Source organism: Silurus meridionalis, chromosome 29 (genome assembly GCF_014805685.1).
Source record: "Silurus meridionalis isolate SWU-2019-XX chromosome 29, ASM1480568v1, whole genome shotgun sequence".
Classification (NCBI taxonomy): domain Eukaryota; kingdom Metazoa; phylum Chordata; class Actinopteri; order Siluriformes; family Siluridae; genus Silurus; species Silurus meridionalis.
Window position 1 is genome coordinate 12,019,945 of NC_060912.1, and position 25,181 is coordinate 12,045,125.

Here is a 25,181-nt window from a genome sequence, read left to right on the forward strand (position 1 = left end):
GAAGAGCACCACAGACGCATGCAGGGTGGAGTGGGTGGAGAAGAGTGATAGCAGGAGTAATTTGTGATAGAAGAGTATCTGTGAGAGTGAAAGGGAAAGTTTATAGGACTGTGGTGAGACCTGAGATGTTGTATGGATTAGAGACAGTGGCATTGAGTAAAAGACAGGAGGTGGAGCTGGAGGTAGCAGAGCTGAAGATGTTGAGATTTTCATTGGGAGTGACGACGATGGACAGGATTAAAAATAAGCTTATTAGAGGGACAGCGCATGTAGAACATTTTGGGGACAAAGTGAGAGAGGTCCAAATGAGATGGTTTGGACATGTGTAGAGGAGGGACATGGGGTGTATCTGTAGGAGACGCGGAGGATGGAGCCACCAGGAAGAAGGAAACGAGGAAGACCAAGGAGGAGGTTTATGAATGTGGTGAGGGAAGACATGCAGGTAGTTTGTGTGAAAGAGGCAGAAGTAGAGGACAGGGTAGTATAGAGATCCACTGTGGCAACCCCTAATGGGAGAAGGAAGAAGAAGAAGAAGAAGCAGCTATATTTGTGGTTAATCAGTATTAAAGAGTGATACAGAACAGGTAAGGAGAACATGACATTTATTTAGTTTGTTTATAATGAGTCAGCTTGGTGTATGGTCCCTGAACTTCATCCCAACCCAAAGTCCCAGTTTAAATTAAGAGTACCAGTAAAACGGATAGTGAAGATTTAAGGTTTTGGTCTAATTGCGAGGAGGATCCAGTCTCTTGTTCATGCTGCAGTCAAGTCTGAATTCTTGTACCATCTAAAAAATGAACAATCACATGGGATTTGAGAGGAAGTAATATGGAATAATTATCAATCTATTAAAATTAATATAATGTATATTTAAAAAGAGTTAAAATTACATTTAGAAGCTGTAAATAATCTTAAACACTGCTTAAGAGCCAGCAAGAACATCACCCTCTACTTGGTTGAACACATTCTACATGCCTTACTGGACGAACGGTAAACTTTGTTGTTACACAATGGCCTATTTTTGGTCCAGTGTATTTTTTATATACTACATTTGAAAACAATCCTTCGTATAGGTGGTCTTCATTTCTACTGCTATGCTAACTGCTACTGACTAGTCAACATTGTCTATTGTAAAACCCTCTCTTGCATTTGTGTCCACATTCTGAGCAGTGGCACTGCATCCTCTCCTGACTGAACACGTCTTCATTAAAGCTCTTCCCATGCTGTATCCTGATACAGGCTCTGCTTGGTGTGTATGCGCTGGTGTTGGTGGAGAGTACTCTGCTGGCTGAAAATCTTTCCGCAGTGTGAGCAGTGATACGGCTTCTCTCCGGTGTGAACGCGCTGGTGTTGTTTGAGAGTACCGTTTTGACTGAAACTCTTCCCACACTGCGAGCAGCAATAAGGCTTCTCTCCCGTGTGAATGCGCTGGTGTATTTGGAGAGAGCTCTGTCGGTTGAATGTTTTGCCACACTGTGAGCAGTGATGGAGCTTCTCTCCGGTGTGGATGCGGGTATGCGATTGCAGGGTGCCGTGCTGAGTAAAACTCTTGCCGCAGTATGAACAGCGGTACGGTTTCTCTCCGGTGTGAACCCGCTGGTGTCGCTTCAGGGTGCTATGATGACTAAAACTCTTCCCGCACTGCGAGCAGTGATACGGCTTCTCTCCAGTGTGGATGCGCATGTGTGTCTGGAGATTTCGCTGCCTGTTAAATCTCTTGCGACACTGCGAGCATTGGTACGGCTTCTCTTCGGTGTGAGTGTGCTGGTGCTGCAGGAGCGTACCGTGCTGACTGAAACTCTTGCCGCACTTTGAGCAGTAATACGGCTTCTCCCCGGTGTGAACGCGCTGGTGCTGCTGGAGAGAACTGTGTCGAGTAAAAATCTTCCCGCACTCCGTGCAGTGATAGGGTTTCTCTCCCGTGTGGATGTACTGGTGCGATCGGAAAGTTCCTCGGTCACTAAAACACTTGCCGCACTGTAAACACTTGTACGGCTTTTCTCCAGTGTGAACGTGCAGGTGCTTCTTGAGGGTATCTCTATGACCAAAGCTCTTGCCACAATGCGAGCACTCGTACGGCTTCTCTCCGGTGTGAATGCGCTGATGTGATCTCAGACTGCTCTGGTGGACAAAACTCTTCCCACATTGTGAGCAGCGATGCAGCTTCTCTCCCGTATGAATGGGCTCATGGGCCCTCGCATTGCTTTGTGAAGAAAAACTCTTCCCGCAGTGCGAGCAGTTGTATGGCTTCTCTTCTGTGTGGTGTGATTTAAGATGAGGACTGTGAACTTCACACTTGTTGATGGAGAAGGTTTTGCACACCTCACAGTCTAGAACGAGAGGACGAAAGTAAATTGATTAGCTGCTATGTCGTAATAAAAGGAAAGGCAACTGTGCCATTCAAACAAATGACAATTCATTTAGTAGCCATTCAAATGATGTTGAAAGGACACCGATTATACCAGAAACTATTATGCATAATCATTACGGTGATCAAGATTCAACATGAAGGCCATATAAGCTGGCAGAAAATACCCATGTGGTATATCTAGGAACACATGGCATGACTCACCAGATTACTCACCAGATCGCTCAAAAACCCAAGTCCATTTCCGTTCCTTTCCATTCATTTTTCATCAATCATTTAAGTCCTGATTTAAGGCTGGACATTTGTCAAAAAGCATGTGTGTGCAGTGGGATAGTCCTCTAAACATTTGATAGATTATCAGAGACAAATGCAAAGTAAAGCCAAGATAACACCTGAAACAGCTTCTAACCTCAGTACCCAACTGGCTGGTTTTCAGTAAAAGCTAGGAGTCATGTTTTTGCAGGGGACCTCAAAATAAAGATGGCACATACCCTCTCAAACTAAACTATGGGCATCCATCATAGATCTTGTAAAGATTCTGGAAAGGTGTACAGTGCTACAGCAGTTCAACCACAGTGTCTCCAAGTCTGATCCAAAGGACAACAATCCTTGATCAGAAGGATGACACATCCTTAAAATAATGACTGTGGGGATTAGTGATTACACAACTATAACGATATTAGTGAAATCAGACACTGGCTTACAAAGGGGTAAGGAGTCTCTAGTTCTAGTTTATCCAATAAGGTGTTTAGTGGGGTTGAGGAAGTCAGGGCTCTGTGCAAGACACAAAAGTTTTTCAGTCTAAACTTCACAACAACCATGCCTTAATGGAGCGCATGTTTGTTCACAGAAGCATCACCATGCCGAAACAGTGTTTGTGTTGCTTAATTCATAGGGAAATTGCAATAGTCAAGTCAAGTTTATTTCTATTGCGCTTTTCACAACAGACATTGTCTCAAAGCAGCTTTACAGACATCAACAGTCAAGGTGAATGGTGTGCATTAATCCCTGATGAGCAGCCGTGGAAAATACTACAGTGTGCAGAGACATTCTATACAACCGTGTGAAACCTTGTTTGAGGAACCAGTTGGTGGACTCACATGTAGGTGTGATGGTCAGGTAGCCACAAAATTTTATGTTATATTGTACAGTATATGTAACTCATTGTATAGGTGTTAGGATATAAATTGGACCCAAGTGTTCCCAGGTGACTTACACAAATAATCATCATCAGGCCCTTCCTCTTTTATAAGCTTTTCCTGAAATCCTTCATTCTGCTGTTCCACAGGAGTCTTGTAGACCTCATGGACAGATGCGCCATTACCTGAAGTTGCATCACAAACACAATACAAAATAACTGACTGCTTCCTTTATTCATATTCCTAGTCATCATGTTCTCATAAAAAGTGAGATTTAGTCCCATACTTGTCTTACAGGGGGATTTTTCATCCTCAGGTTCTTCCTCTTTTAGAGATTTCGTCTGCAATCCTCCATTCATTTGGTTCATAGGGTTGATATATCACATCACCAGGAGTTATGCAAGCCTCTGTTCTCACACCCTCAAAGCTGTTCATTCAGAATAACACATACACAAGATTTATGTCTGTAGCATATATAATAATATATATATATATATATATATATATATATATATATATATATATATATATATATATATATATATATCGATGTACAGCTGGCGTTCATAGTCTCCTCTATATGGAGACATTCGGATATCCTGTATATTGGATTTTAATTTTGCATGACACCAGTGTCTGTACTATGAGGCATTCCTACTTCAGGTTGCCATTGTAACATTTACCAGTGGTTGCAACCAACATTCCATTTCTGACAACAGATTTGGAGACATCCATCATCATCACTCCGGTTAAAAATCGCTGCACTGATTCATATGTCCAAGGAAGTATGTGTGTCCTGAACAGAGATTTAATTTCCATTTGTGGTTTATTTACTCTTACAGCCAGTGTGAAGTGGGAGCCATTGATTTTAGGAAGCTCCACATGAACTCACCTTGTAATAAACCCAGGAGACAGCATATAAATTAAGACACTGTAAACGCCAGATATTGTTTTCATCACCTGCCGAATCGTGGATATGTATAATTCTCGTTTTCTTCTTCTTCTTCTTTTGTGATTATAGAGCACATTCACACAGCGCCCTCTACTGGAGCACACTGTAATCGTTCATGCGACAAAGAGGAGAAACTGAAACTAAACTCCAGATAAATACAGTATTTTAAAACCAGCTTCTTACATATCTATATATCTATAGAGAGAGAGAGAGACTATGAGATTTGCATATAATAACATTTTACGCAAACCCCTATTTAATTTACAATAGAACATAGAACACAAAAACAGAGAAAATGCACCATTTTAAGGAAAAATGTCATTTTAAAATTGACGGTGTCCAGTTTGCAACTTAAAGTTCCCCTATGTTTACAATTTCCCTTTAACAGCACAACACTTGTTAAAAAAGTAAGTAGTTAGGTGAATCTGGAAAAAAAGATGCTGCAGTAGAAATTCTAAGACTTAAATATTAGACAAACAAAGCCAATAAACTCGAATGTACCAATAACAATAAGCCGAGACGTTGAGAAAAGTTCAACTTCTCTGCATGAAAATGAATAAGTTAGTGTAAAAAAACAGTTCAAAGTTTACGTTTTCATGTCCCTATTTTTATCTTTCTAACTGACATGTTACTGAACAGATTAGCTTAGCACAGCCTCTGAAGCTCAGTGGTCAGTTACACAAGATGGCGCTGTTTTACCTCAGGAATACGAGCAGTAATGCAAACAGCACACACACACACACACACACACACACACACACACACACACACACACACACACACACACACATTCTAAAACAACCATCATTTATTGTCTTTCATTATAGAGTAAATCCTCCCTCCATTACAGAAATACATACTTAACATTTTAATTTCTTTGTTCAATAAATTTACATTACAATCTAGAATTCAGTAAAAATAACGACATATAAAAACAAACATAAAAACAAGAACACCACAATAAATTTAAACACATAAGCTGCAGAGCTGTTACATTTTATATACACACAAAAAATGAAGAAAATGCTATCATAATATATATCAATGCTTCTTGTCCTGGACCTTTCAGACCTGCAAAATGTAACACAATTCAGATGATCAGTTTCCATCCATTGTGTTCTTTCTTCGCATCCTCAACATCAAGTGTGCTCACATTTGTCCCACTTTCTATTACTTACAAATTAAAATTTTACTTCACTACATTATTAAAGGTTAAAGTGTATTTGTATATGTAAATGTAAATAATAAAGTGTTGTTTTGGAGCCCTCTAGCGTCTTGATTTGGCTATATGCCTGGCACATTCTGCACTAAACCCAACTCCCACCATAATTTTGATGAACACAATTTCAGTATCATGATATGATTATCATCAGTAAGGAATATAATAAGATTTTTCTTTAGCAATTGATGTTCTCTGTGTTTCTGACAGAAAATATATCTTCATGAATGAAGCTCCTGAAGGAAGATATCACCTCGGATCCCCAGACCAAAATAGACAAATGGATCATATTTCCAAGAACAATAGTTGTTTCTACTATTGGCTTTAATTATAACATGTATGGCAGCCTATTAGTTACATTTATAAGTTAGATTAAAACTACAATTAAACTACCCACTCTGTGTAACTTCATTAAAATTTAGAAGGTGTCTCCATGTGTAAACTACTGCTGATGTAATTGTGAAGCAGATATGTATTTATGTATTAGTGAAACTAAATTATTTTGTTTTTGCATGACAAAGCTGCACTCGTATACAAACCTGTGATGTTTGGGTCAGGGTTTATATAGTTTTATAAGGTTTTTAATATACGTTTTTATGGTGTTTATACTTTTATACATTTTAATAAACTATAGTTAACTTTATGTTAAAAAGTTGATCAAAGAGGATAAAGCACAGTCAACCAATTTTTAAAGATACTGTATATTTTAAAGATTTTTTATACTTCCAAGTCCTCCTTCCTGGAGTCCTGTTGATGTCTTTAGTGGGTAACCCAGATCTGGACCCCTTCAGTATTCATGCAGTAAATCAGAAAACTAGATCAGGAACACTGGGTTAAAGGGACCATGGAGTGGAAGCCAGCAGGCACACATGGGTGTGATGTTCAGGTATCCCCCATACTTTTGGCCATATAATGTATAGGTCTGATGGCTTGGAAAGGTCCAGTTTGTTATTTCCACTCGGTAACATTGAAAGTAAAATTTCCCCTATATTTACACTACAATCTTCATTAACATCGCTTAAACATTTTTTATTCCTAACTTGACAAATTCATATCAGGAGTTGATGGTGTTATGTTAGGGCACTTGTGTTTCGTCAAAGATCTTTGCTGAGCATAACTCCGTCCACATTGTCCACAGTGGTACGGCTTCTCTGTGTGCATACGCTGGTGTCTATGGAGATTACTCCGATGAATAAACCTCTTCAAACATTGTCCACAGCAATACGGCTTCTCTCCTGTGTGGATACGCTGGTGTCTATGGAGATTATTCTGACAAGTGAAACCCTTGCCACATTCTCCACACTGGTACGGCTTCTCTCCTGTGTGGATACGCTGGTGTATTTGGAGGCTACTTTGATGATTGAAACTCTTCCCACATTGTCCACAGTGGTATGGTTTCTCTCCTGTGTGGACACGCTGGTGTCTAAGAAGACTACTCTGATTTGAAAAACTCTTTCCACACTGTCCACAGTGATATGGTCTTTCTCCTGTGTGGATACGCTGATGTACTTGAAGACTATGCTGACAAGTAAAACTGTTCCCACACTGTTCACAGCAAAACGGCTTTTTTCCGGTGTGGATGTGCTGGTGTATCTGAAGATTACTTTGACAAATGAAACCCTTGCCACATTCTCCACACTGAAATGGTTTCTCTCCTGTGTGGACACGCTGGTGTATTTGAAGGCTACTCTGATGATTAAAAGTCCTCCCACACTGCTCACACTGATACGGCTTCTCTCCGGTGTGGATACGCTGGTGTGTTTTCAGAAGAGAAACTTTAGTAAAACTCTTTCCACAACCTGAGCAGTGGTGCATCTGGAAAACAAAATACAATGATTCAACATAATGTAATAATAATACTATAATAATCATTTTGTCTGCCATGTTGTTATAAGCAATGGCTGCTACAATAACCTGTGGCAAAGATGACGACTTCCTCCACCTTCTCCACCTCGTCTCCCTGCAACCGCACCCCTCCACTGCCCTCCCTCTCATTCACACACATGTACTCTGTCTTACTGCTACTGACTTTCATTCCCCTTCTCTCCAGCACGTACCTCCACCTCTCCAGGTTTTTCTCCACCTGATCTCTTCTCTCACTATCTGCAAACATTATAGTCCATGGAGACACCTGTCCAAATTCTCAAACAGCTCCTCACATCCCTCTTCAACTGCTGCTGCATCTCCTTGTACTCCCTGCCTACTTTTCTCATCACTCTGTCGATCCCAATTCTGCTTCTCCAACATCTTTATTCTTATGCTCTCCTGCACTTCCTCATTCCACCACCATGTTTCTTTGTCTTCCTTTCTATTTCACAATGTCATGCCAAGTACTATTCTCTCTGTCTCCCTGATCACTTCTGCAATAGTTCCACAATCATCCAGCACCTCTTCACCACCACAGAGCCCCTGTCTGACCTGTGGCAAAGAAGTTTTGAAAAATAAACCCATACAAAGCAGCTGGCATACATTATTTCTGGATGTGTATTTAGAACCTGTTCATCTATCCTAGCTGATGTCTCTGCAGATGTATTCAATTTGAGTCTCACACAAGCCTCTACATCCACCTGCTTGTAGAAGACATAATTCCACTGCCAAAAACCAATAAAGCATTCTGCCTCAGTGGCTTCTGACCCACTGCATGGACTACTGATGAAATGCTTCAAGAAAATCATCCTGAGTAACATCCAGACCATCACTCCAGATACTCTGCACCCTTCACAGTTTTCAAACAGACAGGAGTATATACGGCTTTCATACTGTGCCCTCACATGGCTGGAAAACAAGGTACAGCTATGGTCTAATGTTTTTCGAATATGGCAAAGCATCAAACACAGTGATGCTATAAAAGCTATCCAACAAGCTGCACAATCTTGGTGTAGACTCTATTCTTTGCATTTGGGTCCTGGACTATCTAGCAGTCAGATCCCAGTCTGTTAATACTGGGAACCACATCTCCAGGTCAATAATGATAAACTGAGGAACTCCACAAGGTTGCGTGTAAAACCCTATACTGGACATTATTTTAATGACTGTATGGCCTCCTCGGTAAAACATCATAATCAACACATTTGCTGATGACACAACCATCTGTCAGAGGAAAGGCTAAGGAAATGTTCCATGCCAAGTCGAATCCTCAAAAGCCTCTAATAAGTGTGATATTATGAGGATCCTCCTCAGCTCCAGCTCTGGTTGGGAAGCTGCTCAGCAAATGATCATAAGGCTCTACCGTGTGTGTTGAGAACTGCACAAACAATCGCACATGCCACATGATTGTTCTAGAACATTTCCAGAATGTTTCTAGGTGTTACAATGATGTCCAATCGCTTTTTTGGACACTGATATTACTGTTTTAAAGGAGCTCCTAAAAAGTAACAAGTTCTCAATGCTACACACAAGTGTTTTAGTGTAAAGGGTTAAATGTTTGACTGCACTGCATTATGGGTGTTACATTTCAGCAGGTTCTACAGCACTCTTTCCTAACTCATCTTTGTGAAAAAAATAAACTGAGAATGTGGACATTTACACCCAAAAATAACAAAGTTAACAGCAATCTGGACCTGGAGCCCTCAGAGAAACAAACCCCAAACTTCTGCTCAACACAGTGGAAATGTGGTTGTATCTCACCACACTTTCTGAGATGAGACATGAATAAAGTGTACCTTTGATCCAGCAGCAGCAGCAGCAGCAGGAGGAGTGTGTGGAGGTTCTCCTAAAGATCTCCGTCTGGACTCTGATTTCATGATCAGAGGTGTAAAGAATCAGGACACTGGAAAAAAAATGCAGAGGTTCAGGACTCCAGAATGTCCACTAGCTGTTCCCCGAGCAGCTCAGCTGCTACATTTCACTGTATCTCACCTTTGGATAAAAATCCGCTAAATCCGGGACAAAAACGGGGTTGAAGCTCGCGCGCGATAGATTTATAACGGCGTGCTCCACGGAAAGTGGAGAAAAACTCACGCGCCCAACATTAACTTCAGACCAGAGCGCGTGAAAGAAGTCTATAGGTACAAACACGGATCACAAAGCAGTGGGCGGGGCCAACGGGCTCGAGTTCTAAATCCTTAAACATCATTGGCTCAGACATTTTCAGGAAGTGAAATCTGATTGGCTGTCTCCCACTGTGCCTGATCTTTAGCAGAGATGAGAAATCCGTTTGCGGATTCAAATCCCTCTGAATCACACAGTAGAATCACGAGTCCTTTTGAGTCCCTTAAGTCAGTAGGGATTCTGCTGCCTCTTTTTGCCACATAATTCCACTAGAGGGCACACAACCAAAAACTCGTGTTTTTCAACCTGTACAACTCAATCAGCTACTTTTTGCAAAAGTTACTTGCTAATAACAACTTATAACAACTAAACTTACAGTTTGTATTTAAACTTTATTAAAAAGTTTATCAGTTTATTAAAGACATGTAGGATGTTGAAGACACATTGAAGGACGTTTTGGAGACAAGGTGAGGGAGGTTTGATTGAGATGGTTTGGACATGTGCAGAGGAGGGACATGGGGTATATCAGTAGGAGAATGCTGAGGATGGAGAAACCAGGAAGAAGGAAAAGAGGAAGACCAAGGAGGAGGTTTTGTGTTTCTTCCTTTTGGAGAAATGTTTTATTTTTATCCCTTTAACATTTTATAATCAAAGAAAATAACTGATATCATTGGATTCATTGGTGCTTCACCACTTGATAATGCGTTAATGCAAAGGTAACACACACATTCTCACACAAACATAATTAATTGTCTTTCTTTAAAGAGTAAATCATCCCAATATTACAGAAAAACATATTTAACACATTTATTTGTATGTTCAATAAATACATTACAATCCAGAAGTCATTAAAAATAATGAAATATAAAAACATGTTAAAGAATCTGACCACCACAACAAACTGAAACACACAAGCTGCAGAGCCGTTACACTTTATAAAAACTTAGGAATATGTTATTCTAATATATACAGCAATGCAATACATTTTGATAGTTATTTATGTCTTTACAAATATGAAAAATAATAAAATGATCACCAACGCTCCTTTTACCAAGATGGTTTATCTGTCTACACAGACCCCTGTTCCTCCTTCTAGATAGACTCAAACATTTCTACTCCCAACCTTGTCCAAGAGCACTCAATTCACTCAGTGTCCCTGACCTGTTAACAAATAGACCATGTGCCCTGTGTGATGCCCTGTAAAACCTTACCATGCAAAAAAGTGACTTTGTATAGATTTTATGAGTAAATGCACATCCTAAACCTTCATCCTGTGAGCAGGTATTAGTTTCCCTTTGTGTATTATTGTACTGTAGCTGTCTTTGTGCCTCCCTAATCTCATATCTGTTCATATTTCCTGCTTTCTCTCGTAGATGATATTAATCCACATCACTTTAGTTTTTAAAATAATTTATTATCCCACATTTCCTACATAATTTCTTCATGTTGTAACTTTAAAGTCACAGTCCTTACTTAGCAATGGGCCATGACAAAACAAGCATTTTTTTATTTAGCATTTAGATTATTATTTAATCTTTTTTGTTTAAACTAGCAGGCATGCATGTTTGATTATAAAGTAGGCAGGTGCAAAGGAAATTGATAAAACCCTCTCATAGTTTGGCAAATAAGGAGAGGAAATGCTCACCTTGCCAGCTTTGTGCTCGACAGTGTATTCTTCACCTGGACACTACAGTCAACATTATGTATTAACACTAACTTATAACCATACAACAATTATAACTTAGAATTATCTCTCCAATGTTCTGATGGCTTGGAAAGGTGTCCAGTTTGTTCCAATTGTTCCCCTTTAATTACACTACAAATCCCCTTCAAAATATATTTAGTTTCTAATTTGACAAATTTGCATCAGGATCTGATTGATTTACATTACGGCACTTGTGTGTCCTTAATGATTTTTGATGAGCATATCTTCGTCCACATTGTCCACAGAAGTATGGCTTCTGTCCTGTATGACTCTTCTGGTGGCTGATTAAAATACTCCAAACTCTAAAACTTTTCCTGCACTGCTCACAGTGATACGGCTTCTCTCCAGTGTGGATACGCTGGTGTGCTTGGAGACTACTCTGACGAGTAAAACCCTTGGAACACTGTCCACAGTGATACGGCTTCTCTCCCATGTGTAAACGCTCCTGTGTCTGAAGATGTATCCTTTGCCGAAAAATCTTCCCACATTGTCCACAGTAAAATAGTTTCTCTCTTGTGTGGATACGCTGGTGTATTAAAAGATTAGCTTGATCTGTAAACCTTTTCGTACACTGTGTACAGTGATATAGCTTTTCTCCTGTGTGGATACGCTGGTGTGCCTTAAGATCACTGCCTCGATCAAAAGCCTTTCCACATTGTCCACAGTAAAATGGCTTTACTCCCGTGTGAATACGATGGTGTCGTAAAAGTTCAGGCTGACAAATAAAACTTTTTCCACACTGTTCACAGTGATATGGTTTCTCTCCGGTGTGGATACGCTGGTGTTCTTTGAGATGACACAAACGATTGAAACTCTTTGCACACTGTTCACAGTGATATAGTTTTTCTCCTGTGTGGATACGCTGGTGTCTTTTCAGAAGATCAATTTTAGTAAAACTCTTCCCACAATCTGAGCAGTGGATCATCTGAAAACAAAATAAAATGATTCAGTATACTGTAAGAATACTACTACTGATCTCCCAAAATCCTTAATATATGTGTCTTTTGGACAGAAGAGTTTTATCAGTACCAGGACAAGCAGCATTATGAAGAAAAAAGAATGCATCACCTTAGCCATGGTCCACTGTTTTTCCAAGTTGATACACTACATTTTGCCTGAAAGAAATAATCTGATTGTCAATTAAAGTTATAGCTCATGTCACATGATTGTTCCTTATATTTCTAGAACATTCTAGCCTTATATTATGGTACTTTTTACTTTAAATTTTTTTACCCTTTATATTAGCACATGTCTCTTTGTGGTACAAATCAGTATAATCAAAATAAATGATACAAATGTTCCAATCGGCATATTTAAAGCATATGTAAGCACAATGTACTTTGTCCAATCCTGGTAAAATTCTGAAAGGGTGATTTGTAACTTAAAAATGTATGTGCCATAAGAATGAATAGTCAGGGCTTTATGAGGTTTCCATGTTAGACGGTCAAGGACAGAAAAAACCTCTTTAAACAAATATCAGACTTTTGTCCAGCACCTTGTTTGTTTCTGCATTTGGGTTCACACACACTCCAGTGGTAGCTGGGCCGGGTTTCAGTACAAATACGTGTACTGTTATACTCAAATACCATGCGATCCATGTTATGACTTTTTACTGATAATGATATCACTGTATTGCAAAGGAGCTCCACAAAACCAATCTGAGTTCTCAATGCTACACATGAGTACAGAGACGTGCAGTCAGGAGAGGCATTATATTCCAATAAGAACTGTAAATTAATGCAATAAAATGTGAAATTGTATACATTTTAAAACAAACATTTTCTCTTATCTATGCTATAAATTCCATATCTCTATGATTGTTTTTCTTGGTTCATCTCCCATCATCCCACCAAGTGATCATGATACTTAATGTTCAGACTGCACCCGAAAAACACTGAACACCGGGGAATAAAATGTGCCTCAGACAGGCTACGTTTGCATACACAAACCAAGTTATAGAGAAGTTAATAATTTAATCTATTTTTATGTATAGTATGCATGTGTGTAACCCCCACACACACACATATATATATGCACACCTCCCAATTTTTTGAAAGGAAAAAAAGGAAGAAAAAAGGAAAGTGAGGATATTTACCACAGAGATGGCAGAAAGTTAACAGAGCTCTCAGAGAACCAGACCCCAATGTTCTGCTCAACACGGTGGAAATGTGGTTGCATCCACTACCAGGGATGGGCAGTGTTTATGATTTAAATATAATTCAAATATTCAAATTCAAATATAAAATAGGACTGTGTAATTTGTATTTGAGAGGGTTGATGAAAATAGCTTATAGTTTTGTATTTTTGCAGTAAAATACTGTAAAATACTTTGTAAGAAGTTCTAAGACATCTACAGAGACGGCAGGGAAAGGAGAAGTGGAGGAGAGTAGAGGTTCGGGTTGGTACTTTAAATGTTGGTACTATGACGGGTAAAGGGAGAGAGGGAGCTGATATGATGGAGAGGAGAAAGGTAGAGATGTTGTGTGTTCAGGAGACCAAGTGGAAAGGGAGTAAGAGCAGGAACATTGAAGGTGTTTAAACTGTTCTATCATGGTGTGGATGTAAAGAGAAATGGTGTAGGGGGGATTCTGAAGGAAGAGTACAGTAAGAGTGTAGTGGAACTCTCTTCACCTCTCTTCACCTCCACTACACTCTTACTGTACTCTTCCTTCAGAATCACCCCTACACCATTTCTCTTTCCATCCACACCATCTTCACCTCCAGTGCATGTAGGACAAAGTGAGAGAGGCCTGATTGAGATGTTTTGGACATGTGCAGAGGAGGGACATGGGGTATATCAGTAGGAGAATGCTGAGGATGGAGACACCAGGAAGGAGGAACACCAAGGAGGAGGGTTATGGATGTGGTGAGGGAAGACTTGGAGGTAGTTGGATTGAAAGAGCCAGATGTAGAGGACAGGGGGGTATGGAGACGGATGATCCGCTGTGGCGTAGTGGGAACAGATCTAAAGGATGATATCATAAAAATGCAGCCCCTGATTGGTGTCTATTCAGCATTTTGCTCAGACTTGTTGATATCAGAACAGAAAATGTATCCATATAGAAGAAGGTGGTGATGGTAAAAAACTTTGAGGCTGCCAGCTTTCAAATAGGCGTTTGATCATTGATCATGATTTTGCAAACCATTGCGTTAACGACTGCCTGACACACAATTTTATTATATTTATGATTAACAATCAAATGATTAATTAGTTAGAAACTAGTTGCTATGAATGCAGCTGCCATCATCTTCTTATGAATGGCTTGTTTGTCAGTGTTGCAGTGTTAAACTTTGTTTACTTTATCAACTGAGTAAAAAGCTGAAGAACAAATCAAATAGGCCAATTGATTAAAGGTTTGGGGAAACATTTCGTGTTTCCTTGTAAAATTTTTTTTTAATAAATAAAAAAACAGTAGTTTATTGTGATATAATTTTAAAATACATTATGATGTATCTTTGCCCTGCAAACCACACTGAAAGATGAAACACATGAATAAAGTGTACCTTTGATCCAGCAGCAGCAGCAGGAGTGTGTGGAGGTTCTCCTAAAGATCTCCTTCTGGACTCTGATTTCATGATCAGAGGTGTAAAGAATCAGGACACTGGAAGAAAAATGCAGAGGTTCATGACTCCAGAATGTCCACTAGCTGTTCCCCGAGCAGCTCAGCTGCTACATTTCACTGTATCTCACCTTTGGGTAAAAATCCGCTAAATCCGGGACAAAAACGGGGTTGAAGCTCGCGCGCGATAGATTTATAACGGCGAAAGAACCGTCGATGTGCACGCGCGGAAAGTGGAGAAAATCTCACGCGCCCAACATTAACTTCAGACCAGAGCGCGTGAAAGAAGTCTATAGGTACAAACACGGATCACAAAGCAGTGGGCGGGGCCAAGGGGCTCGAGTTCTAAATCCTTAAACATCATTGGCTCGGCCATTTTCAGGAAGTGAAATCTGATTGGTTGTCTGCCACTGTGCCTGATCTTTAGTGGTTGAGCTTCATGAGAGACATGACTTCATCATTTATCACTCTTTATTCTCTTCTATCATCATTCTCCATTTTTATTTGTTCATAGATTTCGGTTTACAAATAAACGGAGATTCACACAAATTAATTCAATTCACAAATCAATGAAAAGGAGGATTTAAACAGGATGGAGTATTTATTGGATTATGACTGGGGACCAGGTGGACATTTACTGGGCTGATGTAGGGCTTCTACCTCAGTCCTGGGTGATCTATTCTAACATTAGTTAGTTTCTTTATCTGAATGAAATGTTCTAATGATCAAAAGCAGCGTCAGGTTCAGGTATTAGATGTAATAATCCAGAGAAACGTGAACAGATAAACATAAAGCAAGTGAACGTCTCTTTTCCAGTCAGAACTCATGGTGTCTCTCACAGCTCCATCTGAGTGGAGGAGCAGCTCACAGCTGGAGAGCAAATTAACACTATGGTGTACATTACTGAGGCTAGAAGTCCAACTTTCCCTTCATCTTTACCCACAATTACATTTCTCTACTTCAATAACACAAAGTTTTAAGACTAAGGCGGTAGATAATTACACAGCATGGCATATTTTAGGTCGGAGATACAGGTGTGTGCTGCTTCTGCAAGGCAGAACTTTGGGTTTCCTCTTTCAGAGAAATGTATTACTTCTATTCCATTAACTTTTTTTAACCAAAGAAAATAATTAATATCATTAGATTCATTGTTGTTTTACCACAGGACACTTGATAATAACATACAAACATTCTTACACAACCATATTATTTATTGTCTTTTCATTAGTAAATCATCCAAATATTACAGAAATACATACTTAACACTTTCAGCTCTTTGTTCAATAAATAAATTACAATCCAGAGTGCAGTAAAAATAATGAAATATAAAAAACATGTTAAAGAAGCTGAACACCGCAACAAATTGAAACACAAGTCTGCACAGCTGTTACATTTTATACACAGACAAAAATAAAGAAAATGGTGTCCTAATATATATATATATAGAGAGAGAGAGAGAGAGAGAGAGAGAGAGAGAGAGAGAGAGCAAAGCTTCATATAATACTAATTTCAGACCTGCAAAATGTACCACATTTAAAACAGACTCATCTGTTTCCATCCATTGTGTCTTTTTTGCATCCTCAACATCAAATTTAAGCAGCTCATGGTTTGTCTCACTTTCTATAACTTATAGCTTTCAATTTACAATATTACAATTTTACAATATAATGGTTAACATGAATTTGCATATGTACATTTTAATATTATTATTAATAGTAATAACATTATAATCTTAATATTACTATTGTTCATACAATAGTAATAATGCTAATTTAGAGCCATCTAGCATCCTGATTATGCCTGGCAAATTCTGCACTAACCCTAAATCCCACCATCATTTAATTAACACAATTTCAATATTACATCTTTAATGACTTGATTCTCATCAGTAAGGAATGTGATAATAAGATGTATTCCTATTTATAGATGCTATCTGTTTCTGACAGAAAATGTACCTTCATGAATGAAGCTCCTGAAGGAAGAGGTCACCTCAGATCTCCCGACAAAAATAGACAAGGGAAATTTTTTTTATATATTTCCATAAAGCAGAAATAAACAATAGTTTTTTATACGATTGGGTTTAATCAGAAAATGTATCGCATCCTATTAGTTACAGTTATAATGTAGATCAATACTATTAAAAACTACCCACTCTGTGTAATGTATGATGTACAAGGTGTCTCAATGTGTGAACTGGTCCTGAAGTAATTAAGGAGCAGATTGTGTATTTATATATTAGTGAATGTGAATTATATGGTTTTTGCACCACTGAGCTGCATTCATTCAATATTTATATTCAGGAAACCCCATATTTTGGCCATAGTTAGTTGTAGTTGGACCAGAATTCTCTCGCTTCACAATTTGCCTCTTCACAAAACAATAATTTGATGGCTTGATTCAGTGTCCAATTTGTTAGTTCCAATCATTAACATTGCCACTGGAAGTTCCTCTATATTTCCTTTACATCCCTTTAAAAATAAGTTGTGCTGATGGATTTACATTACACTATCAGTAAGGCACTTGTGTGTCCTTAATGACCTTTGATGAACATAGCTCCGTCCACATTGTCCACAGATGTACGGCTTCTGTCCTGTATGACTCTGCTGGTGGCTGAGTAAGATACTCCGAACACTAAAACTCTTCCCACACTGTGAGCAGTGATACGGCTTCTCTCCTGTGTGGATACACTGGTGTGTTTGGAGACTACGCTGACGAGTAAAACCCTTCGAACACTGTCCACAGTAAAATGGCTTTACCCCTGTGTGAATACGCTGGTGAATTCTGAGACTACCTTGACGATTAAAACTCTTCCCACACTGTCCACAGTGATACGGCTTCTCTCCTGTATGGATACGTTCATGTACTTTGAGATAACCCTGACGATTAAAACTCTTCCCACAGTGTCCACAGTGATATGGTTTCTCTCCTGTGTGGATACGCTGGTGTGTTTGAAGATTACGTTGACAAGCAAAACTCTTTCCACACTGTTCACAGTGATACGGTTTCTCTCCTGTGTGAATACGTTGGTGTCTTTGAAGATGAGATAATTGGATAAAACTCTTCCCACACTGTTCACAGTGATACTGCTTCTCTCCGGTGTGGATACGCTGGTGTCTTTGAAGAGAAAATATTTGGATGAAACTCTTCCCACACTGTCCACAGTGATATGGTTTCTCTCCTGTGTGGATACGCTGATGCACTTTGAGATGACCCTGATGAGTAAAACTCTTCCCACACTGTCCACAGTGATACGGCTTCTCTCCTGTGTGGATACGCTGGTGTATTTTCAGAAGAGCGATTTTAGTAAAACTCTTTCCACAATCTGAGCAGTGGTGCATCTGGAAAACATAAAACGATTCAATACACCGATCAGCATACCATTATGACCACCTGCCTAGTATTGTGTTGGTCCACCTTTTGCTGCCAAAACAGTCCTAAACCAATGAGCATTAACAGCAGCAATTTCTTCAGCAAATTGAGCTACAGTAGCTTGTCTGTTGGATTGGACCACACAAGCTAGCTTCACACTACATTGTGAAAGATGAGATGAGACACATGAATAAAGTGTACCTTTGATCCAGCAGCAGCAGCAGTGTGTGGAGGTTCTCCTAAAGATCTCCTTCTGGACTCTGATTTCATGATCAGAGGTGTAAAGAATCAGGACCCTGGAAGAAAAATGCAGAGGTTCATGACTCCAGAATGTCCACTAGCTGTTCCCCGAGCAGCTCAGCTGCTACATTTCACTGTATCTCACCTTTGGGTAAAAATCCGCTAAATCCGGGACAAAACGGGGTTGAAGCTCGCGCGCGATAGATTTATAACGACGAAAGGAACGTCGATGTGCACGCGCGGAAAGTGGAGAAAAACTCACGCGCCCAACATTAACTTCAGACCGGAGCGCGTGAAAGAAGTCTATAGGTACAAACAGGATCACAGAGCAGTGGGCGGGGCCAAGGGGCTCGAGTTCTAAATCCGCAAACATCATTGGCTCAGACATTTTCAGGAAGTGAAATCTGATTGGTTGTCTGGCACTGTGCCTGATCTTTAGTGGTTGTGCTTCGTGAGAGACATGACTTCATCATCTATCACTCTTCATTCTCTTCTATCATCATTCTCCATTTTTATTTGTTCATAAATTTCTGTTTACAAATAAACGGAGATTCACACAAATTAATTCAATTCACAAATCAATGAAAAGGAGGATTTAAACAGGATGGAGTATTTATTGGATTATGACTGGGGACCAGGTGGACATTCACTGGGCTGATGTAGGGCTTCTACCTGAGTCCTGGGTGATCTAATCTAACTTTAGTTCGTTTCTTCATCTGAATAAAATGTTCTAATGATCAAAAGCAGCGTCAGGTTCAGGTATTAGATGTAATAATCCAGAGAAACGTGAACAGATAAACATAAAGCAAGTGAACGTCTCTTTTCCAGTCAGAACTCATGGTGTCTCTCACAGCTCCATCTGAGTGGAGGAGCAGCTCACAGCTGGAGAGCAAATTAACACTATAGTGTACATTACTGAGGCTAGAAGTCCAACTTTCCCTTCATCTTTACCCACAATTACATTTCTCTACTTCAATAACACAAAGTTTTAAGACTAAGGCGGTAGATAATTACACAGCATGGCATATTTTAGGTCGGAGATACAGGTGTGTGCTGCTTCTGCAAGGCAGAACTTTGGGTTTCCTCTTTCAGAGAAATGTTTTACTTCTATTCCATTAACTTTTTATAACCAAAGAGGTTATATTATATATGTATATTACGCGTGGAAAGTGGAGAAAAACTCACGCGCCCATTAACTTCATTAACTTCGGACCGGAGCGTGTGAAAGAAATAAACAGAGATTCACACAAATTAATTAAGTTCACAAATGTAAATGGCGATTTAAACAGGAATAAATACTTAGATGTTCACATTACTCAGGACCTGTGTTGGTCCTGTCACATCGTCACCCTGATGAAAGCCAGGCAGAGTATATACCACCTGAGACGCTTAAGAGACTTTAAATCACCCTCTCTGGTGCTGAGGTCTTTCTTTAACTGCACCGTTGAAAGTGTCCTGATGGATAGTATCACTTCTTGGTTTGAAAAATGCACCATGCAGGCACCAGAGGGTGGCTCAGTCAGCTGAGTGTTCGGAGCTCCCTGACCTGCAGGACATGTACAGCAAGCGGTGATGGACCAGGGCCAGAAAGATATTGGAGGACCTCAGCCATCCTAATAAAGAAGTCCTCTTTTCTGTGTTGCGTTCAGGAAAGCGCTTCCGATCCTTGAAGGCAAACAGAGGGAGAAGGTTCTTCCCACAGGCCATTCAGAGTCTAAACCAGGAAAACACCTAACACATGAACACTTTAGTGGCAATTGCACTAGGACACTTTAAATCTGGACTATTGTCAATATCTATCTATTATTTCTTTCTGACAAAATTTCAGCCAGTAAGTAGTTCCACAGATACCTCAGATCGTGCGGCCTGTTCGGTGTCATATACATATACATATATAATATACATATATAATATACATGTACATATATAATATACATATACATAAATAATATACATATACAAAGAATTTAAGATCTATCAGTCTGAAAGATTTGGGACTCCAGTGAACCACAGTGAGAGCCATTATTCACAAATGGCAAAAACAGTGGAGAACCTTACCAGGAGTGGCCGGCCGACCAAAATTACCCCAAGAGCACAGCTACGACTCATCCAAGTGGTCACAAAAGACCCCATAACAACATTTAAAGACCTGCAGGCCTCACTTGCCTCAGTTAAGGTCAGGGTTCATGACTCCATCATAAGAAAAAGATGGGGAAAAATTGGTCTGCATGGCAGAGTTCCAAGACAAACCCTACTCTTTCCCATAACTTCATGGTGTGACTGATCAACTTAATTCCCCTGTAGTTATTGCAGGTTTGCACATCTCCCTTATTCTTAAAGATCAGTACCAGCACACTCCTTCTTCATTCCTCAGGCATCTTCTCACCTTCCAAAAATTTGTTAAACAATCTTTTTAAAAACTTCACTGCATCTCCATGCTTCTACCGATGTCATCTGCTCCAACCGACTTTCCACTCTTCATCCTCTTATTTGCTGCTCTCACTTCCTGCTTCACCATCTCCATGCCACCCACCCTTCTCTCTCTCTCTCTCTCTCTCTCATTTTAATCATCTGCCCAAAATACTCCCTCCATCTTTTCAACACACTCTCCTTACTAGCCAACACATTTCCATCTCCATCCTTTATTGCTCTAACTTGCAGCACATCCTTCCCAGCTCGGTTCCTCTACCTGACCAATCGCTACAAATCCTTTTCTCCTTCCTTAGTGTCCAACTTCTCCTACAGCTCCTCATATGCGTTTTCCTTGACTTTCACCACATCCCTCTTCACCTGCTGCTGCATCTCCTTGTACTCCTGCATACTTTTTCATCACTCTGTCGATCCCAATTCTGTTTCTCCAACTTCTGCAGTAGTTCCACAATCATCCAGCACCTCTTCACCACCACCGAGCCCGTCTGACCTCTTCCCTAAACCTCACACTACAGTCTTCCTCCTTCAGTTTCCACCATCTTATCCTTTTTCCAGTCCTCAATCTACTCCTTTTCTTCTTTACCTCCAAAACCATGGTACATGACATGGGGGACCAGCGTACTAAAACAGGTAGTAGTAATGACTACTTTTTACTTAATGTACTTAATGTCAGAGCCCAAACCTCTTTACCTAAACTTGAGTAAAAAAATGTATAGTCAGTACTTCAACTTTTACCTGAGTATTTTAAAACATGAGTAACTGTACTTCTACTGAGTGAAGGATGTGTGAACCTTTGCCAGCGCTGGCTTTAATTATGAAATGTTTGCCAACATATTACACTTATAATGTAGATAAATACGACTAATAAACTACCCACTCTGTGCAATTTGTATAAGGTATTTCAGTGTGTAAACTAATCCCAATGTAATAGTGGAGCAAAAGTGTATTTAAATATACAGGTAGTCGTAACACGACATAAGTAGAGTAGGCTACATGTACTACAGTACTGTGAAATGATGCTGGGAGCTGGTACACACTGTCGTATGCCGCGGCTAGCGATTGTAGTCATAAGTTGCATAGGTCGTAAGTCGACGACTACCTGTAAATAAATCTGTATTATTTAGTCTTTGCAACACTGAGCTTCTTTATATTTCTTTATATTTAAGTGGAAATTAGTTGTCTAAAATTTGTGTGCACATGTAATTTTCGTATGCAGCATGTAGTGTAAATATCTATTAGATTTTAGTTATTTTGGTTATTAATTAACTTTTATTTCCATTTGGTGATGAAGCTCGGGTGTTCTTATATTCAGAGCAGTGAGAACTGCATACAATTCTATACTGAGACTCCTGAAGTTACTGAGTGTCACAGTTGGACCCTGGAAACACAGATTTTAATGATTCCACATTAAAGTTGATTGCTTTCCATTTTATTCTTCCTGTACAATAGAATTTTGTTAATAACTGAAATTTAATTTTGTAAATAACAATGATGATCTGTTGATACTTCATAATCATCTATGATATAGAATCAAAACATTGTTTCTATCACCAGCATTTCTATTTTCTTTCTTAAAAAAAAAAAGTATAAGTTAACAAACAATAGCAAGAGAATAATAAGTGAACTGTTCATGAAATAATCACAAAAAAATGATTCTGAAGACATTTTTAATGACACCGAGACTCATACAGTCCATTTAGAATAATCAACTTTTAACATTCACCTTAATCTCAAAGGTGTTCAGTGAAGTCGAGATGAGAGCTCTGTGCAGGCCGCTTCAGTTCTTCCACACCAAACTCATCCAACCATGTCTTTATGAACCTCAGTTTGTGCACTGTGGCACAGTCATGCTGGATTAATAAAGGACTGTCTCACAATATTAGAAGCATAGCATTGTATAAAATGTTTAGGTACACTAAAGTATTTAACATTTCCCTACACTTTAAGTCAGGGGCTGAGTCTTACCCCTAAAGTACAGCCCCATACAATTACCACTCCTCAACCAAACCTTACAGTTGACTAATAAACTTATTCGAAGTTAGAGAAACACAAATAATGAATGTTGGTGCAAAATACCTAAAGTTTATACATTTAACATTTTAGATTTAAAAAAGACTTAGTGTGGGATTTGTCTGCACTTTAATTCTTATAGGTTCAGACATATACAACAAAAATCTATTCCCTGATCTTGCTGTGTAACCGTGTGATCAAGCTCAAGTTTGCAGTAAATCAGTAACACTGGGCTCAGGGGACCATGGATTGGAAGCAGTTCCATTAGATAATTTTTAGAAAGCACATATGGGTGAGATGCTCAGGTAGCCTCATACATGTTGCCATAAAGTTAGGTTGTAGTGTAGCTGTAGATGGACCAACAATGTTCTGATGGCTTGGAAAGGTGTCCAGTTTGTTAGAGATAATTAACATTAACATTACAATTTAAAGTTCCCCAATATTTACAGTACAATTTCCCTTTACATCCCTTCAAATAAGACATTTAAGAAGCTGATTTGTTTTACAAATAAACATCATGAGTTTATTGTTGTATGTTAGAACACTTGTGGTTCCTTAATGAGTTTTGATAAACATAGCTCCGTCCACACTGTCCACAGATGTACAGCTTCTGTCCTGTATGACGCTGCTGGTGGCTGAGGAGGGTGCTCTGGGCACTAAAACTCTTCCCACACTGTTCACAGCGATACGGCTTCTCTCGTGTGTGGATACGCTGGTGCATTCTAAAATTACTCCTATGATTAAAACTCTTCCCACACTGTTCACAGCGATACGGCTTCTCTCCTGTGTGGATACGCTGGTGTAATTTGAGACTACTATGATGATTAAAACTCTTCCCACACTGTTCACAGCGATACGGCTTCTCTCCTGTGTGGATACGCTGGTGTACTTTGAGATCACTCTGATGATTAAAACTCTTCCCACACTGTTCACAGTAATACGGCTTCACTCCAGTGTGGATACGCTGGTGTATTGTAAAATTACTCTTATAATTAAAACTCTTCCCACACTGTTCACAATAATAGGGTTTCTCTCCTGTGTGGATACTCTGGTGTGATTTGAGATGCCTCTGATAAGTAAAACTCTTCCCACACTGTTCACAGCGATACGGCTTCTCTTCTGTGTGGACACGCTGGTGTATTCTAAAATTACTCTTATGATTAAAACTCTTCCCGCACTGTTCACAGTAATACGGCTTCTCTCCTGTGTGGATACGCTGGTGTAATTTGAGACTACTCTGATGATTAAAACTCTTCTCACACTGCCCACACTGATACGGCTTCTCTCCTGAGTGGATACGCTGGTGTAATTTGAGATTACTCTGATGATTAAAACTCTTCCCACACTGTTCACAGTAACACAGCTTCTCTCCTGTGTGGATACGCTGGTGTAATTTAAGACTGCTCTGACGATTAAAACTCTTCTCACACTGCCCACACTGATACGGCTTCTCTCCTGAGTGGATACGCTGGTGTCTTTTGAGACTACTCTGAGAAGTAAAACTCTTCCCACACTGTTCACAGCGATACGGCCTCTCTCCTGTGTGGATACGCTGGTGTAATTTGAGACTACTATGATGATTAAAACTCTTCCCACACTGTTCACAGCGATACGGCTTCTCTCCTGTGTGGATACGCTGGTGTACTTTGAGATCACTCTGATGATTAAAACTCTTCCCACACTGTTCACAGTAATACGGCTTCACTCCAGTGTGGATACGCTGGTGTATTGTAAAATTACTCTTATAATTAAAACTCTTCCCACACTGTTCACAATAATAGGGTTTCTCTCCTGTGTGGATACTCTGGTGTGTTTTGAGATGCCTCTGAGAAGTAAAACTCTTCCCACACTGTTCACAGCGATACGGCTTCTCTTCTGTGTGGACACGCTGGTGTATTCTAAAATTACTCTTATGATTAAAACTCTTCCCGCACTGTTCACAGTAATACGGCTTCTCTCCTGTGTGGATACGCTGGTGTAATTTGAGACTACTCTGATGATTAAAACTCTTCTCACACTGCCCACACTGATACGGCTTCTCTCCTGAGTGGATACGCTGGTGTAATTTGAGATTACTCTGATGATTAAAACTCTTCCCACACTGTTCACAGTAACACAGCTTCTCTCCTGTGTGGATACGCTGGTGTAATTTAAGACTGCTCTGACGATTAAAGCTCTTCTCACACTGCCCACACTGAT

At 39.6% G+C, this 25,181-nt stretch overlaps 2 protein-coding genes across 5 annotated transcripts in view; both read right to left on the reverse strand.

The window, feature by feature from the left end:
• Positions 1-585: 585 nt before the first annotated feature.
• Positions 586-18,716, reverse strand: LOC124381848 (zinc finger protein 850-like). Its single transcript, XM_046843719.1, has 8 exons — positions 18,504-18,716; positions 17,438-18,271; positions 12,442-12,477; positions 11,668-12,298; positions 6,719-7,453; positions 3,794-3,886; positions 3,585-3,692; positions 586-2,330 (listed from the first exon to the last, which is right to left on the reverse strand). Exons 1-8 carry the CDS (start codon positions 18,570-18,572, stop codon positions 1,207-1,209), a joined length of 3,630 nt encoding a protein of 1,209 aa, XP_046699675.1. The 5' UTR covers positions 18,573-18,716; the 3' UTR covers positions 586-1,206.
• A 3,906-nt stretch (positions 18,717-22,622) lies between these two features.
• Positions 22,623-25,181, reverse strand: part of LOC124381899 (zinc finger protein 239-like) — a 103,888-nt gene continuing 101,329 nt past the window's right edge. For all 4 annotated transcript variants that reach the window (XM_046843806.1, XM_046843802.1, XM_046843805.1 and 1 more), the window contains 2 exons: positions 24,545-24,964; positions 22,623-24,208 (listed from right to left, as the gene is read on the reverse strand). In XM_046843806.1, the coding sequence (XP_046699762.1) occupies positions 23,506-24,208; positions 24,545-24,964 (1,123 nt within the window). In that variant the 3' untranslated portion in view covers positions 22,623-23,505. The remainder of the gene's footprint in view (positions 24,209-24,544; positions 24,965-25,181) is intronic.

What these genes read in the sequence shown, in the direction of transcription:
- LOC124381848 (XM_046843719.1), bottom strand. Translation starts at nt 18,572, where the DNA reads ATGAAATCAGAGTCCAGAAGGAGATCTTTAGGAGAACCTCCACACACT. An exon ending in AACAGTGGACCATGGCTAAG is followed by an intron (nt 12,299 to 12,441) that starts GTGATGCATTCT and finishes TTTTGTTTTCAG; the next exon opens with ATGATCCACTGCTCAGATTG. An exon ending in TCCTGATATGAATTTGTCAA is followed by an intron (nt 3,887 to 6,718) that starts GTTAGGAATAAA and finishes TGGTGATGTGAT; the next exon opens with ATATCAACCCTATGAACCAA.